The sequence below is a fragment of the Elephas maximus genome, chromosome 3 (genome assembly GCF_024166365.1).
Source record: "Elephas maximus indicus isolate mEleMax1 chromosome 3, mEleMax1 primary haplotype, whole genome shotgun sequence".
In the NCBI taxonomy this organism is placed as follows: Eukaryota; Metazoa; Chordata; class Mammalia; order Proboscidea; family Elephantidae; genus Elephas; species Elephas maximus.
In genome coordinates this window covers 165,380,170-165,395,979 of record NC_064821.1, presented here as the reverse complement: position 1 = coordinate 165,395,979, position 15,810 = coordinate 165,380,170, and the positions used below count along the sequence as shown (strand labels likewise).

General features: G+C 43.0%; 1 protein-coding gene across 1 annotated transcript in view; it reads right to left on the bottom strand.

Moving 5' to 3' along the window:
* The window catches only part of TSPAN2 (tetraspanin 2), a 52,804-nt gene that overhangs the window by 10,026 nt on the left and 26,968 nt on the right, over positions 1 to 15,810 (bottom strand). Inside the window, exons 3-6 of the mRNA XM_049880006.1 lie at positions 6,734 to 6,831; positions 5,400 to 5,474; positions 3,901 to 3,999; positions 2,086 to 2,157 (exon numbers count right to left, since the gene is read on the bottom strand). Of these exons, the coding sequence (XP_049735963.1) occupies positions 2,086 to 2,157; positions 3,901 to 3,999; positions 5,400 to 5,474; positions 6,734 to 6,831 (344 nt within the window). The remainder of the gene's footprint in view (positions 1 to 2,085; positions 2,158 to 3,900; positions 4,000 to 5,399; positions 5,475 to 6,733; positions 6,832 to 15,810) is intronic.

Below are 15,810 nucleotides of genomic sequence, written 5' to 3'. Positions count from 1 at the left end.
ATTTCAGAGCAATAGTTTCAGGGGTCCATCCAGCCTCCATGGCTCCAGAAAGTCTGGCTTCCATGAAAATTTGAAATTCTGTTCTCCATTTTCCCCCTTTTGATCAGAATTCTTCTATAGAATCTTTGATGAAAACATTCAGTAATGGTAGCCAGGCACCATCCAGTTCCGGTCTCGTGGCAAAGGATGCAGTTGTTCACGGAGGCAAGTAGCCACACTTTCCATATCCTCCTCCTATTCCTGACTCTCCGTCCTGTTGCCCCAGGTGAATAGAGACCAATTGTTCTGCCTTCCATGGCCACTTCCAAGCTTTTAAGACCCCAGGCACTACGCAACAAACTGGGAGGTAGAACGGAAGCACTAAACATGTTATCAGGCCAATAAACTAGGATATCCCATGAAACCATGACCTTAAACCTCCACACCAAGGAAACAAATCCCATGAGGTGTTTGGTTGTACACAGGCAGCCTCGGCTGCTATTCTTTTTTTGTAAATATATCTATCGCACAACTTTTGCCAATTCAACTTTTTACAGGTGTACAACTTATTGACAGCAATTACAATAATTGGCTGTGCAACCCTCTCCTCAATCAGTGTGATTTTTCCCTCACTGTTAATCCACCCAACCTTTCCCCGCCCTCTCGCCCCTGATAACCACTAATAAACTTTGGTCTTTCTACGTTTGCTTAGTGTCCTCAGCCCATCTCTTTCCTTACTCTACACATGCTCCCTGGGTGTTCTCATCCACTCTTACGGCTTCAACTACCACCAATATGCCAGGAGTTCCTACACCCATGTCTGCAGCTCAGACTACCTGTAAGTCCTGCAGGCACCTAAAGTGTAAACCTGACCAAAAATGAAACTGTCATCTGCCCCCATGATCTGCATCTTTTCCTATATTTGCCTGTCTCAGTGAGTGGACCCTCTAACAGCCCAGTCACCCAAGCCAAAATCTGCAAATCTTAGCCTCCTCCCTTTCACTCCCTGCTTACACTCAATAAGTCACCAGGCCTATTGATTCTACCTCCTGAACAGTTCTCGAATCTATCGCTTCCTCTCCATCTCCACTGTTTGTGACCTGTTAGCCCCTTAGCTTCTTTTATCAGGGTGACCACAAGTGTCCCCCAAGTAGTCTCTCCCTTAGTCTCCAGCCTTCCATTCTACTTTTCACACTGTATGATGCTATATGACAGAGTAGAACTACCCCATACGGTTTCCCAGGGGGTATTATTTGAAGGTGCAGACTGCCAGGTCTTTCTTCCATGGAGCCACTGGTGGGTTCCAACTGCTGACCTTTTGGTTAGCAGCTGAGCACTTAACCATTGTGCCACCAGCAGCCTGAGTATTCTTTCTAAAGTGCAAAACTGATTATTTTAATTCTCTGCTGAAAGCAATGGTTCCTCCAAACCTCCAGGTATAAAATCACGCCTTTGCTGCCTCTCTGAACACATCACTCACTATTCCCTTTGAATTCCTTATTCTGCAAGCCTGGAGTTTCATACCACCGTGCTTCTGTTCTTGCTGCTTTCTGGGCCTGGCATGACCTTCCCTTGTCAAAACCGAGCTCAAGGATCCCCTCCTGTATAAAGCCTTTCCTAACTCCTTTGTGTCTCCAGGGTACCCAGTACAGACTTCTGTCATATCACCATCTCCCCTGACTAGTCTGTGAGGGTACTGAGGGCAGAGAGCTCATGCCTTTTGGATCTTGGAGTTCCCAGAACCTAGCATAGTGCCTGAGACATGGCACTGAACAAGTAAAATGTTTATCAGTGCTGTAATTCCCATGGAGAGGTGTGGGGCAGCATTCTTAGCATGCACACCTCCAGCCCTGGTGAATTTAATTAAGGCCAGAAATCCTTTGCATCGTTACTGGCAAGTCAGCACGCATCATCCCCCAGGATACTGAGAGACTGTAACTCAGCATTACTTCAATTATTTTCATATATAAAGCCTAGGCACAGAAGGCCCTAGGAGAAGGCCTCCTAGAATCTCAGACGTAGGACCTGAGCATCCCTCCCTCCTCCTCTGAGGGCAAGTATCATTTTACACTACAGGTAGGATAGGATGCTGGTTGAGGGACTCACCTTGTGTTTTAGAAGCTCCTTTGGGCATGTGGGTTGGACCTGTTCAGAGCTTTCTTTTCCACAGCACTGAAACTAGAGTCGGAAGAGAGAGTTTAGGACACAGAGGAAGAAGCAGCAGCTACGAGCTGGGGATCACTGATAATGACTAGGGTGGCTGAGGTAATAAGGTGGCCATGAAGCCCCAGTCATGGCAACACAAACCAGCATTTCTGGAAACAGAGCGAAGAATCACATAATTGTGCTGGCAAAATAAGAAAATGACCTCCAAAGCTGTCTGAATTTTATGATAGGAAGTGACTCAAAGCGATCCAAACAGGGCAGCAAGCTAATTAACAGTGTCTGTGTAAATTGCTGCTTTTTAGGCAGGAATTGGGGCCTTTAGATCCTTTCTTTCCTACTGGGAGCAATTTAACCTGCTGGGTAGCTGAAATTTTATGAGCTTCAGGAAGGGCACATTAACTGGGGACAGTCTGGGAAGAAGTGGCCACACTAAGTCCCAGGGGCCAGGAGACCAGAGTTTGAGGACTGATGGGCAAACAGGTATCATGCCTTGGGGATGTCCCTTGAAACACAGAGGAACTTGTATGTAGCTTGATGTACTTGGGGCAGCTGAGGTGAAACATTATAAGTGCTTGGCAGCTAATTTGGTGGCCTTTCCAAGACACTCTTGTCACAAAGAAGAACTGGGATACACTTGGCACAGGAGTTCATAACTGCTTCTCCAAATCACAGTGTTTAAGAAATCCGCCCAACCCTGGCCTTGCCCATCTCCTTGTAAAGCCATCCCTGACTAACGCCCTGGAGCTTTGACCACTCTACTCTAAGGACAGCATGTTCCCTCAGAATGTTAGAGAAGAAAGGGAGCATGGCTATCTCATATGACCCTTCATTTTACAAAGCAGGGAGCTGAGTGAGTATCAGGGAGGCTAAGTAACCAGCTCCTGGTTACGAAAGTGTTAAGTGGAAGACTCATCTCTGGAAATGAGCTTTTCTGAATTGAAGACACAGTTGTTTCTGTTATACCACAATGCTATCCTAGAGAACTTGACATTTGTCAGAGAGAAATCAAGAGCAGATTTCCTGCCTTGATTTTGGGGTTTTCTTACCCACAAAACCAAATACTTTAAAGAAATCCCAGACCAAAATTAATGTGTCAGCAGCTTCTCTTTCACCCAAAGTTGCAAATCCTTTAATTCCAGTTTGAAGCCAGGGTTACTGAATTTGAATTTCAAAAGATATGGCTGGGTGGAGGGCCAGAGGCCACCTAGTGGCCCTATACTAGTTGATCTCAGTAAAAGGGGGAGGGCAGGGTTAAATCAATCATGTTAAGCTTTTTTTTTTTTTTTTTTAAGCTTAGCCAATGGTTGACCTTCTATATTTCTCCCTTCTCTTCTCATTATGTCTCACTGTACCTAGTTTCTTCGAGCCATTTGCTTTTTCTAGAATCAAAATGGTCTCCCTACATGCATACAGAATTACTACTCAGAATAAACCTTGTGCTCAAATTTCCTTGAGTTTTGGTTATTTTTAACATATTCATTTAGGCTGCTTTCTCTGTGTTCCTGTTTGTGCTCTTTTATCTGTTTTGGACACATATCCTGACTTCCTCTTGTGACCTCTGTGTGTTGGGACTCTTTCTCCTCTAGGGTTCTGCATCCAATGCACACTACAGCTCTCATAAGGGCTAAGATAGGAGGTGCTGCTTGACTTGACTGGGCTTATTTTTATTCTTAATCAAAATGATTAGAGAGAACCTGGCTCATGCATAATTTTTAAAAGAAGATGCCATTTTAAGAAAGAAGCATAGTTACTTACCGTTGAGTGGAAGGTGATGAGCGTCCCATTTCCCTTTCCCTTGTCTTTCAGGTAATCATTGTAAGCCTCTTCATACATGGTCTGAACATGCCGTATAGCCTGAAAAAATACCAGGTAAATGGAAGGGAAAACAAGTGGGGAATTTTAAACGTTTTCCTTTGTCAAGGAAAATCTCCTCTTCTACACCCTTTAAAAATACTGTCTTTCCATACGTTTATCTGTATTTTCAGCTGGTGCAGTGCTTAAGAGCTTAGCTGCTAACCAAAAGGTCAGCAGTTCAAATCCACCGGCTACTCCTTAGAAACCCCATGGGGCAGTTAAGATAGTTCTGCACATATGGAAGAGGTTATATTCTGGAGTATCTAAGATGCTTTTCAGGATGGAAGATTCATGGACTTGAAGAATTTCTTAAAGAGTGGAGGTTCCCAACCTGAGCTGGCATCAGCATTACCTGGGGCCCAGATTCCTGCCGCCTCCCTCCGCCATGTGTTCCTAACGTACAGCCAGGTTTGGATCCTATGCCTTGCTGATACTCCACTGGTTAAAAGTACTCAAGTTCTTTCATGACATGGTTTAAAAGGTGTTCATCACTAAGGCAAAATGTTTCTACACTGAAATATCATATAGAACTTATTAAATGCTTTTTATAGTGTAAAGGTCTGTAACCCCTAAATCCACAAAGATCTCAAAAAGTCCTAAGATCCAATTCTAATTCTGTATGGAATTGAATTGAAACTAACCTACAAATATAACTAGCTACTTTAGAAAAATTCCAAAGGAGGTGTCCTTTACTTATTCTACATTTTTACCATTTTTTCTCATCTAAAATAAGATCATAAACACAATATTGATGGCACATGAATTTATCTGAATTGTGGTAAACTTAAGGTTCCATTCTTCCTCCTTTTCCATTTCATTCCTCTTTTCCAGTCTGTTTTACCTGTCTAAGAAGGCCACTTCCTCTGTGGGTTCTCCTAATAGCTTATTCTGGACACCTATCATTCAGGCAGCAAATGTAAACCACCCAGCACACAGTAGGTCAGGCTTTATTCTTTGGTAACAACACAGTCTCTGTCCAGGCCACGTCTGAAGGACAAATGACAGTCTAAGTCTAACAAGCGTTGAAAGTGCAGGCTCTTCCCCGTCCCTCTTCCCCATGTCTCCAATCTAACCACTACCTCCATTTTAAACTGGGCTTAATCTTAAGCCAGAGATGCTTACTTATTTATTTCTCTGGATCAAGGTCCTTGGATAAATCTACTGCAAGCTATGGACCGTCTCCCCAGAAACATGTGCACATGCATACGCGTGCACACTCAGAGACACATATGCTCAGCTCTGTCCATCACGTCTAGGTCAAGAAGTTCTGCTTAAACTATAATCTTGGTGGTTATTTGGTTTCTTAATATTATTGTGGGTATTGATATTTTCATATCCTTCATCATAAAGAGAACACTTTAACCATCATACAGAAAACACTGGAAGTCATTTTTACTTACTACACCCTTGCCTATAAAGGCAAATACTCCAGTGGTTACTTCAGCAGCAAATATCACCAGTAGGCAGGTGAAAAACTGTAGAGGAGAGAAAACACTAACTTCATTAATTCAATCCCTTTTCAATTTAATTAGGCTCTTTGATTCTAATTCCATTTGAAAAACATTACGCAGAGTTATTTTGAATTGATCTACAGGAAGCATTTGCCTCCTCAGTCTCCTTTACGTAACAGCTGAGTCACTTTCTTGTAGTTCATTCATCCATTCATTCGTTCAAGTGAGCAAGGTAAGATCTCAATGTCTCTGCTATCATGGACCTTATGTTAGAGGAGGGAAGGTGTGATAAGTAAACCAATAAAACAGTGAACATAGTAATTTCAGATAGTGATATAAAAATCCGAGTACCGAAAACACTGCCTGGCACCTATGTGCTCAATAAACATTTGATGAACAAATAAGGTTCTATTAAGTATCTAAAATAAGGCCAGGAGACAGGGGAGTTGACTGGTGGGGCTTGGGCTTGAGGAGGATTGCATGGTCCAGAAAGAAGGCCTCTCAGAGGCGGTGGCCTTTTAGGGACAGAAAGGGGAGTGGAGGTGAGGGGGATGTCCCTCTGTTCAGGTTTCTTGGGTTTGCTCTGGTCAAACTAAGCTCAGTGATACTCAGCGACAGAGGAAAGACAGGAAGAACAGAGGGCTGAGGAAATGAGGAATTTTATGTAGCCAGAGATCAGAATAAGCAGCCACAGTTGAAAAATCCAAAAACTTCAATGAGCAATGAGAGGCTGCCTAATAAAACTGCTATTCTGAAGCCCTGTGGAGAAATACCAAATTGTTCTCTTTTCCTGTCCTTCTCCTTGTTTCTCCTTAGGCCACACTAGAGGTATAGCAGTTATTTGAAATTATTTGGTTTTTTTTTTGTTTTTTTTAACCAGTGGCTGCTCATTAAAATAAGCCACAAGAGGGATGTTTGGTTGTTATTGATCTCAAACAGAAGTGCTTTTCTTGTAGGTAACAGTGCTTCCCTTGGCTACAGGAATCTTTTAGCTGCCTCACCCACTATGAAATATGGTTTTTTGAAGAACAATCATAACAACTCCTTAGAATTCTCAGGCATTTTTCCTCCCCAAACATCTTCACACCAGTGACTCATTTATTTTCACACTTTCCACATGAGACAAGGACATGGAGAAACTGAGATGCAGAGAGAGGGAGTGAGTTGCCAAAGTCTCAGTGAGTCTGTAGACAAGCTGGGGCTGGAGGCCAGATGTCCGGACTCCCTTCAGACCAAATCCCTTGCCACTCCTCCCTCTTCCCCCACCCTCTGACCCCACTTACTGATCCGAGCACGCACTGCGACTCCCGCATGGCTCCACAGCACCCAAAGAACCCCATGGCCATCATCAGGGCTCCAGCTCCAACCAGCACATAGAGCCCTGTGGGAAGAGGTCAGAGGAGATGCTGCCAACTCAGAGCCCGGTGAGAAAGGCTGCCTCTGGTCTCTCCCTCCCCTGAGGGCCAGAACTAACAGCACTGCCTTCTGCAAAAAATGGCTCAAGATTTCAGGCATATCATGGCATTTAGTTGATAATAATATAATGGTTAACATTTATTACTTCATATACATTAGCTGACTTAAATTATGAGGTAGGGGCTACTATTATCCCCATTTCAAAGAGAAGAAAACCCAAGCTCACAGAGGTGAAGAAACCTGCTCAAGGTCACACAACCTATAAACAATGGGCCAGGACTGGAAATCATGTCTGTCTGTCTGACTCCCAAGTCTCATGCTCTTCTTAATTGTCCCAGTAAGCCTCCTATATGCCAGGCGCTTTGCAGTTAAGATTTCTACCACTCTGTAATGACAGCATGACTACTATTGGCGTGAAATGGATGAATCTGAGCCCAGGGACAGTTATGAGCTAGGGTCTGAGCTGGGGGAGAAGTCATGGCTTTTACTGAACCCTTCTGCTTCCTTGCCATGGTCCTTGGGAACTAATGGCTGTCCCATCTCGTGAGAGGCCAGGAGGGCAAAATGTCTGGGAGGGAGAAGGGCTGATGATCTGCCCAGGAACAGGTGGGGAAGCAGGGGGTGGGTGGGTCAGGGAGGAGCTTTTGGTTCAGGCCTTAATGGGAGATTATGAGTGATAGCCAAGGAGGGCAGCAGATATGCTAATATGTATTGAATATTATTATTATTAACATAACACAAGCTACCTTTATGAACAGTTTATGTTATTCCAGATACTGTGCTAAACACCTAACGTATATTTTTTAATTTAATCCTCATGACAAGCCTATAAGGTAGGTACCATGATTATCTCCATTTTACAGACTTCGGCACCAAAAGGTTAAGCAATTTGCCTAAAGTCAGTGCTTGGCAGACCTGGGATGAAAAAAGCCATCGACCTCTAGCCGTTACTAAAGATGGTTCATAACCATTACTCTATCCTGCCTCTCTACGCAACACTAAACCAAATCCCTTGCCATCGAGTCGATTCTGACTCAGAGCACTCCTATAGGACAGAGTAGAACTGCCCCATAGGGTTTCCAAGGCTGTAAATCTTTATGGAAGCAGACTGCCACATCTTTCTCCTGTGGAACAGCTGGTGGGTTGGAACTGCCATCCCTTCGGTTAGCAGCTGAGGGCTTAACCACTGTGCCACCAGGGCTCCTCCTAGCAACATGGGCAATCTGAATTTGGGTGGTGATTTCACTTACTACCCAAGTCAAGCTACCTGGAACAGTTGTTCTCACAGAGAAAGAAGAAGACAGAAATGCTCGTGTTCCGGGAAGAAGAAAGCCAAGCCTTTTTATATTTCCTTTTCTGATCCTAAGATAAGTTAGAACACAATATGGGACCTGGCACTTGACTTGCTACAAAGAATGCTAGTTGTTTCTTGGCACTTTTAACATTTCATTCCTATGAGTCACCTGGAAACCACTCCCATTCTCTGGAGACACGGGGGAGCTGGTGTCCCACCTCTGTGGGGAAACCCTGAAGCCTGGCATTCAGGGTGCTTCCTGGGGCCCCTCTGGGCTGCCGAACGCGGTTTGTGGGCAGATCTGTCTGCTGACTGACACAGACGAAGCCGGCAGGCGAGGCTGCTGGGCTTCCTGCATGGCCAGGGCCTGGTCTCACAGGACTCCTGTTCAGGGACAGGCGAAGTCCTACTGTTCTGGCTCTGCCACTTCCTCCCTTTTCCTTTTCTCTAAAAGAATGAGTTCATAAGAGATGGATGTGGTAATGCAAATAATGATACCATATTAAAAATAATACTATTATTTGGCCCCACTATCTAAAAACCTTATTGTTTATAATTAAAAAAATTTTTTTTCAATGCTCTTTCACTTTCATTATCTTATTGGCTCCTTGAAACAACCCTGTTAGGTAAGGCAAGTGTTGTTATTTCTGTTTTACAAATGGGGCTCGGAGAGGGAAAATGGCTCCAGCCAAGACACACAGGCTTGGAGCCTTGGTTCCTGTCCCACGCGCCTTGTATTGGGCCACCTGGCTGAAAGGGCACTGGAGGGCAGCAACAATAACACAATATTCAGTGGCCACGTAGAAAGTCTTAGGGGTAACTTACCTTATTATATTGATTTCCTGCTTAAGATGTTCACTGCCTCCCCACCGTTACACGATAAAAAACTTTTTTTTTTTTTTTATCATGATACAGCCTACATATTCTGCAGGAAGTCACAGCTTTGTGTTACTCCAGGGACCAGTCTCTCCTATACTCTAGCCACACGGGAATTCACCGTGATCTAGACATGCCTGTTCTTTTCCACTTGTGCCTTTGCAGGTTCTCAGGTTTGTTTCTTTCTGTAGATGTTAGGAATTCCCTGGGTGGTGCAAACGATCAAGTACTTGACTACTAACAAAAAGTTTGGTGGTTCAAACACACCCTGAGGAGCCTCAGAAGTAAGGCTTGGAGATCTGCTTCTGAAAGGTCAGCAGCCTCGAAAACCCTATGTAATGCAGTTCTACTCTTCAACACGTGGGGTCGCCATGAGTCAGAATTGACTTGACAACTGGTTTAGTTTTTTGGTAGATGTTAAGTCCACAAACAAATCATATTCATCCTATCTGGAATATATTCAGCAAAATGCAGAATTCTTAATAAGTATTTGTTGATAAATGGATGAGGACAGAGTGAATCAGACTGTTAATAAGTTCAGGACTTGCTGGCCGTCATCACCCATCTTTGCTTAGAAATGTATCCTGGGAATACATGTCAGTGAGCACCGAAGCTGCCACAGGGCTGAACCGAAGGGCTGGGGCGATATTCTCCCAAGGCCGGGGAGATGAGGATGATGGTTTTGTTGTTGAGTTGCCACTGTTTTGTTAGTTGCCATGGAGTTGGCCTCAACTCATGGCAACCGTATCTGTAACCAAAGGAAGCAATGCTTAGTCCTGTACCATCTTCACAATTGTTGGTATGTCTGAGTCCACTGTTGCAACATTTGTGTAGTGTCTTCCAACCTAGGGGGCTCATTTCCAGCACTATATCAGGCAATCTTTTGTTGTGGTCCATCAGGTTTTCACTGACTAATTTTCAGAAGTAGATTTTCCTAGTTCAACTAGTCTGGAAGCTCCACTGAAACCTGTTTGCCGTGGTGTCTGAACCTGGTGGCATTTGAAATACTGGTTGCATAGCTTCCAACATCATAACAACACACAAGCCATCACAGTAAAACAAACTGACAGAGGGTTGGTGGATGGTGGTTTTATAACCTGAGAAAAGGCTCCTGAGAAATTCTGGAATATAGGAAAGAGTGGTGCCTCTGGGCAAGGTGGGGGCTCAGTGGACTGAGGCTGAGGGATCCAAGGAGGACAGAGTTTCTCCCTGCTGAGAACAAGTATGCTCAGTCCTTCAGGCAACAATCCTGGCTCACAGCCCTTCTGAAACAATGAGCTTTCCAAGAAAATCTGCTTATTTGTACAATATCCTGTTCTGAGACAATCAGAGTCCCAGAGCTCAAAGAAAACACACCCTGAAATTGCCTGGAAGCTTTAACTCTTAAGGCCTCCTCCCAATAAACCTCCATCCCTATGATGTGTATGTGTGGACCCCTAGACTCAGCCCAATTCCAAAGGAACATTGCTGGTTGGGGCTGAAGGGAAAATCAAAAGAAATTCGACCGGTGGCAAAGTTCCTCAGGCCTACTCAGTCCAGCTGTAAATCTGGCTGTAATACTCTGCACACCTGAAGGCCACCTATGGCTTTCAAAGGAGACTTTATCCTTTCTATGGTCTGGCCCTCAAAAAATAGCTGTTGAATAAACAAGTTAACTTACAGTCGCATTTTAACTCCAAGATTGCTTCTGTAGAGTCCTGTCCCTGCCGCAGCTGCATGTGTGACAGACGCATGACCTATTTCCCAAATCCCTCATGCTTTCTGAGTCCTAGTTCCCTTGAATTGAAAAAAAGAATATGCTTTGGAATTGCAAATTTATCATTAAAAGCTGGGCCTTGCAATGCCAATGACTTGTTCCCAACAACAGCTTTCCATGGGACACCTTGACAATTCCACCCCTTCTCTCTTGGGTTTCAGATACTTCTTTTTAAGCTAGAAGCATCATTTCACTTAATACAGAAAGGAGAGAATGACCTCTTAAAAGCTTTGTCTGCATAAACTCATTTTAAAATACCCTCCTCCTCTTTAGAGACTGGATATTGGCACGGTCATCAATTTTAGTGGCTTTTTGGCAGCAGATGGTCTTATGTAACCCGCTAACGACCATTTTTCATTTCAAAACATTTTATGCCTTTCGAACGCTCCCTCCTTCCCACCTTCTCCTGAAAGCACACAATTAATATGTATCTGATATATTGGCTGGGACTCAGTTTATGGGAAAAATATGGATATGGGTTCTCTCTAAATATCAGCAGCAACAGCTATTGGTTATTAAGTACTATTTGTCAGGCATTGTTCTAAGTGTTTAGCATGTATTAAGTCATGGAGTCAACCAACACTAATAGTAATAACCACCATTTACCGGTGGCTTAGCCTGCTGTGTGTGGCATTTCTACTGTGTACTTGACATACATCAGCTCAAGAACCTACTGGCTGAGAAGTCTCAATGTTATAAAATATTCTCTTATTCTGACTAAATGACATTTGAGCTACTCCTTTATCTTTTCTTCCTGCCTCCTCACATGTAATCATGCCTCTCATAGGCTGAACCCTTCCTCAGCATGCCCTCAATTACAGTAATTAAAAGAGCTGATGTTTATTGAAGGCTTACCACCGCTTGTCTGTCAGTTTGTCATACTGTCGTGGCTTGCATGTTGCTATGATGCTGGAAGCTATGCCATCGGTGTCTCAAATACCAGCAGGATCACCCATAGTGGACAGGTTTCAGTGGAGCTTCCAGACTCAAATATACTAGGAAGAAGGAGCTGGTGGTCTATTTCTAAAAAAAACTGACCAGTGAAAACCTTATAAATAGCAGTGGAATATTGGTATAGTGCTGGAATATGAGCCCTTCAGGTTGGAAGCCACTCAAAATACGACTGGGGAAGAGCTGGCTCCTCAAAGTAGAGTTGACCTTAATGACGTGGGTGGAGTAAAGCTCTTGGGACCTTCACCTGCTGGTGTGCCTCTATTCAAAATGAAAGGAAACAGCTGTAAACATCCATTAATAAGCAGAGTGAGAAATGTACGAAGCATGAATCTAGGAAAGTTGAAAGTTGTCAAAAGTGAAATGGAATGCATAAAGGTCGATATCCTAGGCATTAGTGAGCTGAAATGGACTGGAACTGGCCATTTTGAATCAGACAATCATTTGGTTTACTACACCAGGAATGGCAAATTAAAGAGGAATTGCATCACATTTATAATCAAAAATAACATTTTAAGATCTATCCTGAAGTACAACAGAGTCAGTGATAGGATGATATCCATACGCCTACAAGGAAGACCAGTTAATATGACTATTGTTCAAGTTTACGCACCAACCACTAAGGCCAAAGGTGAAGAAAGTGAAGATTTTTACCAACTTCTGCAGTCTGACATCGATCAAACATGCAATCAAAATATTGATAATTACTGGTGATTGGAAAGTGAAAGTTGGAAACAAAGATGAAGAATTCGCAGTTGGAAAATGTGGCCTTGGTGATAGAAATGATGCTGGTGGTCATGGTCACATGATGGAATTTTGCAAGACCAATGACTTCTTTATTGCAAATACCTTTTCTCAACAACATAAACAGTGACTATACACATGGATCTCACCAGATGGAATATACAGGAATTAAATTGACTACATTGGTGGAAAGAAACAATGGAGAAGCTCAATATCACCAGTCAGAACAAGGCTACGGGCTGACTGCTTAACAGACCATCAATTGCTCATATGCAAGTTCAAGTTGAAGCTGAAGAAAATTAAAACAAGTCCATGAGAGCCAAAGTACAACCATGAGTATATCCTACCTAAATTTAGAGACCATCTCAAGAATGGATTTGATGCATTGAACACTAATGACCAAAGACCAGCCAAATTGTGGGATGACATCAAGGGCATCATCATACATAAAGAAATCAAGAGGTCATTAAAAAAAAAACAGAAAGAATGAAATGATCAAAATGTATGTCAGAAGAGACTCTGAAACTTGCTCTTGAATGTAGAACAGTTAAAGCAAAAGGAAGAAATGATGAAGTAGAAGAGCTGAACAGAAGATTTCAAAGGGCGGCTCAAGAAGACAAGGTAAAATGTTACAATGAAATGTGCAGACCTGGAATTAGAAAATCAAAAGGGGAGAACATGCTCGGCATTTCTCAAGCTGAAAGAACTGAAGAAAAAATTCAAGCCTTCAATTGTAATATTGAAGGATTCTCTGGGCAAAATACTGAACGATGCAGGAAGCATCAAAAGAAGAGAGAAGGAATACACAGAGTCACTGTACCAAAAAGAACTGGTCGATATTCAACCATTTCAGGAGGCAGTATATGCTCAAGAACCGATGATACTGAAAGAAGAAGTCCAAGTCGTACTGAAGGCATTGGTGGAAAACAAGGCTCCAGGAGCTGAGGGAATACCAATAGAGATGCTTCAACAAATGGATGCAGTGCTGGAGGTGCTCACTCGTCTATGCCCAGAAATTTGGAAAACAGCGACCTGGCCAACCAACTGGAAGATATACCTATTTGTGCCCATTCCAAAGAAAAGTGAACCAACAGAATATGGAAATTATTGAACAATATCATTAATATCACACGCAAGTAAAATTTTGCTGATGATCATTCAAAAGTGGTTGCGGCAGTACATCGACAGGGAACTGCCAGAAATTCAAGCCAGATTCAGAACAGGATGTGGAGCAAGGGATATCACTGCTGATGTCAGATGGGTCCTGGCTGAAAGTAGACAATACCAGAAGGATGTTTACCTGTGTTTAACGACTGCACAAAGGCATTTGATTATGTGGATCATAACAAATTATGGATAATATTATAAAGAATGGGAATTCCAGAACGTTAGCTGTGCTCATGCAGAACTTGTACGGAGACCAAGAAGCAGTCATTCAAACAGAACACAGGGATACTGAGTGGTTTAAAATTAGGAAAGGTGTGCATCAGGGTTGTATCCTCTCACCATTTATTCAATCTGCATGCTAAGCAAATAATCTGAGAAGCTGGACTATATGACGAAGAACACGGCAACAGGATTGGAGGAAGACTCATTAACAACCCGTAATATGCAGATGATACAACCTTGCTTGCTGAAAGTGAAGAGGACTTGAAGCACTTACTGATGAAGATCAAAGACGATGGCCTTCAGTATGGATTACACCTCAACATAAAGAAAGCAAAAATCCTCACAACTGGACCAATAAACAATATCATGATAAATGGAGGAAATACTGAAATTGTCAACGATTTCATTTTACTTAGATCCACAATCAATGCCCATGGAAGCAGCAGTCAAGAAATCAAATGACGTATTTATTGCACTGGGCAAATCTGCTGCAAAAGACCTCTTTAAAGTGTTAAAAAGCAAAGATGTCACTTTAAGGATTAAGGTGTGCCTGACTCAAGCCATGGTATTTTCAATCACTGCAGATGCATGCGAAAGCTGGACAATGAATAAGGAAGATGGAAGAAAAATTGATGCATTTGTATCGTGGTGTTGGCGAATAATATTGACTATATCACAGACTGCCAGATAAATGAACAAATCTCTCTTGGAAGAAATATCGTGGGGATGCCCCTTGGAAGCGAGGATGGTGAGACTTCGTCTCAAGTACTTTGGACATGTTATCAGGAGGGATCAGTCCCTGGAGAAGGACATCATGCTTGGTCAAGAAAAGGGTCACTGAAAAAGAGGAAGACCCTCAAAAAGATGGACTGACCCAGTGGCTGCAACAATGGGCTCAAACAACAACTGTGAGGATGGCAGTGTTTTGTTCTGTTGTACATAAAATGTACATCTCTTTGCACAAGAGACACAGGGTTTCTATGAACTGGAACCGACTCAATGTCATCTAATAACAATTACACAACAGGTACTGTGTTGAGCATGTTCATGTGTTAAATCATTTAAGACACTAACCCTATGAGGTGGATGAGAGGCAGCGGTGGTTCAGTGGTAGAATTCTCACCTTCCATGCAGACCTGGGTTCTATTTTGGGCAATGCGCCTTATGCATAGCCACCACCCATCTTTCAGCGGAGGCTTGTGTGTTGATATAATGCTCAACAGGTTTCAGTGGAGCTTCCAGTCTAAGATGGACTCGGAAGACAAGCCTGGCAATCTACCTCCCAAAATCAGCCAATGAAAATCCTATGGCTCATAATGGTCCAGTCCGTAACTGATCATGAAGATGGCTCAGCATTCTATTGTGCATGGGGTTGCCACAGTTGAAGCCAGCTCCACAGAAGCTAACAGCAACAACAAGAGGTAGTTAGTATTCATATTTCACAGTGGAGGAATCTGCTGAGAGATTCATTAATTTACCTTAAGATTGCACAACTAGTGAGTGGCAAGACTGGAACTGAACCCAGGAGGGCTACGCCAAAGCACATGCCCTTAACTCCTAAGCTACACTTTAAGTGGGACCTCAGAAGAACGCTGAATCTCTTTGTTAGAAATCCATTCATTTTGCAATTTGATAATGGAAGGAGGGCAGTAGGGCTCTTCTTCTTTGTTTTTGACAAAAGTGCTTGAAATGTCTAGAACTGATGATCCCTGGGTTTTCTCCTGAAAGTACATAGTCGGGAGCCAGAAAGCCAAGTTTGCCAACTGTGGCTTTAGATAACTCCTCCTATTAATCAGTTCAGTTATCTGCACCATGGGAATAATTATCTACTCTACCTTCTTGCAAAAATGCTTTGCAGGAAGGATCTCAACAATGTAAGCTACAGCTCATCTCTGTTAGCCAGTTACCATGACTCTCAGGTACAAGTGAAAACC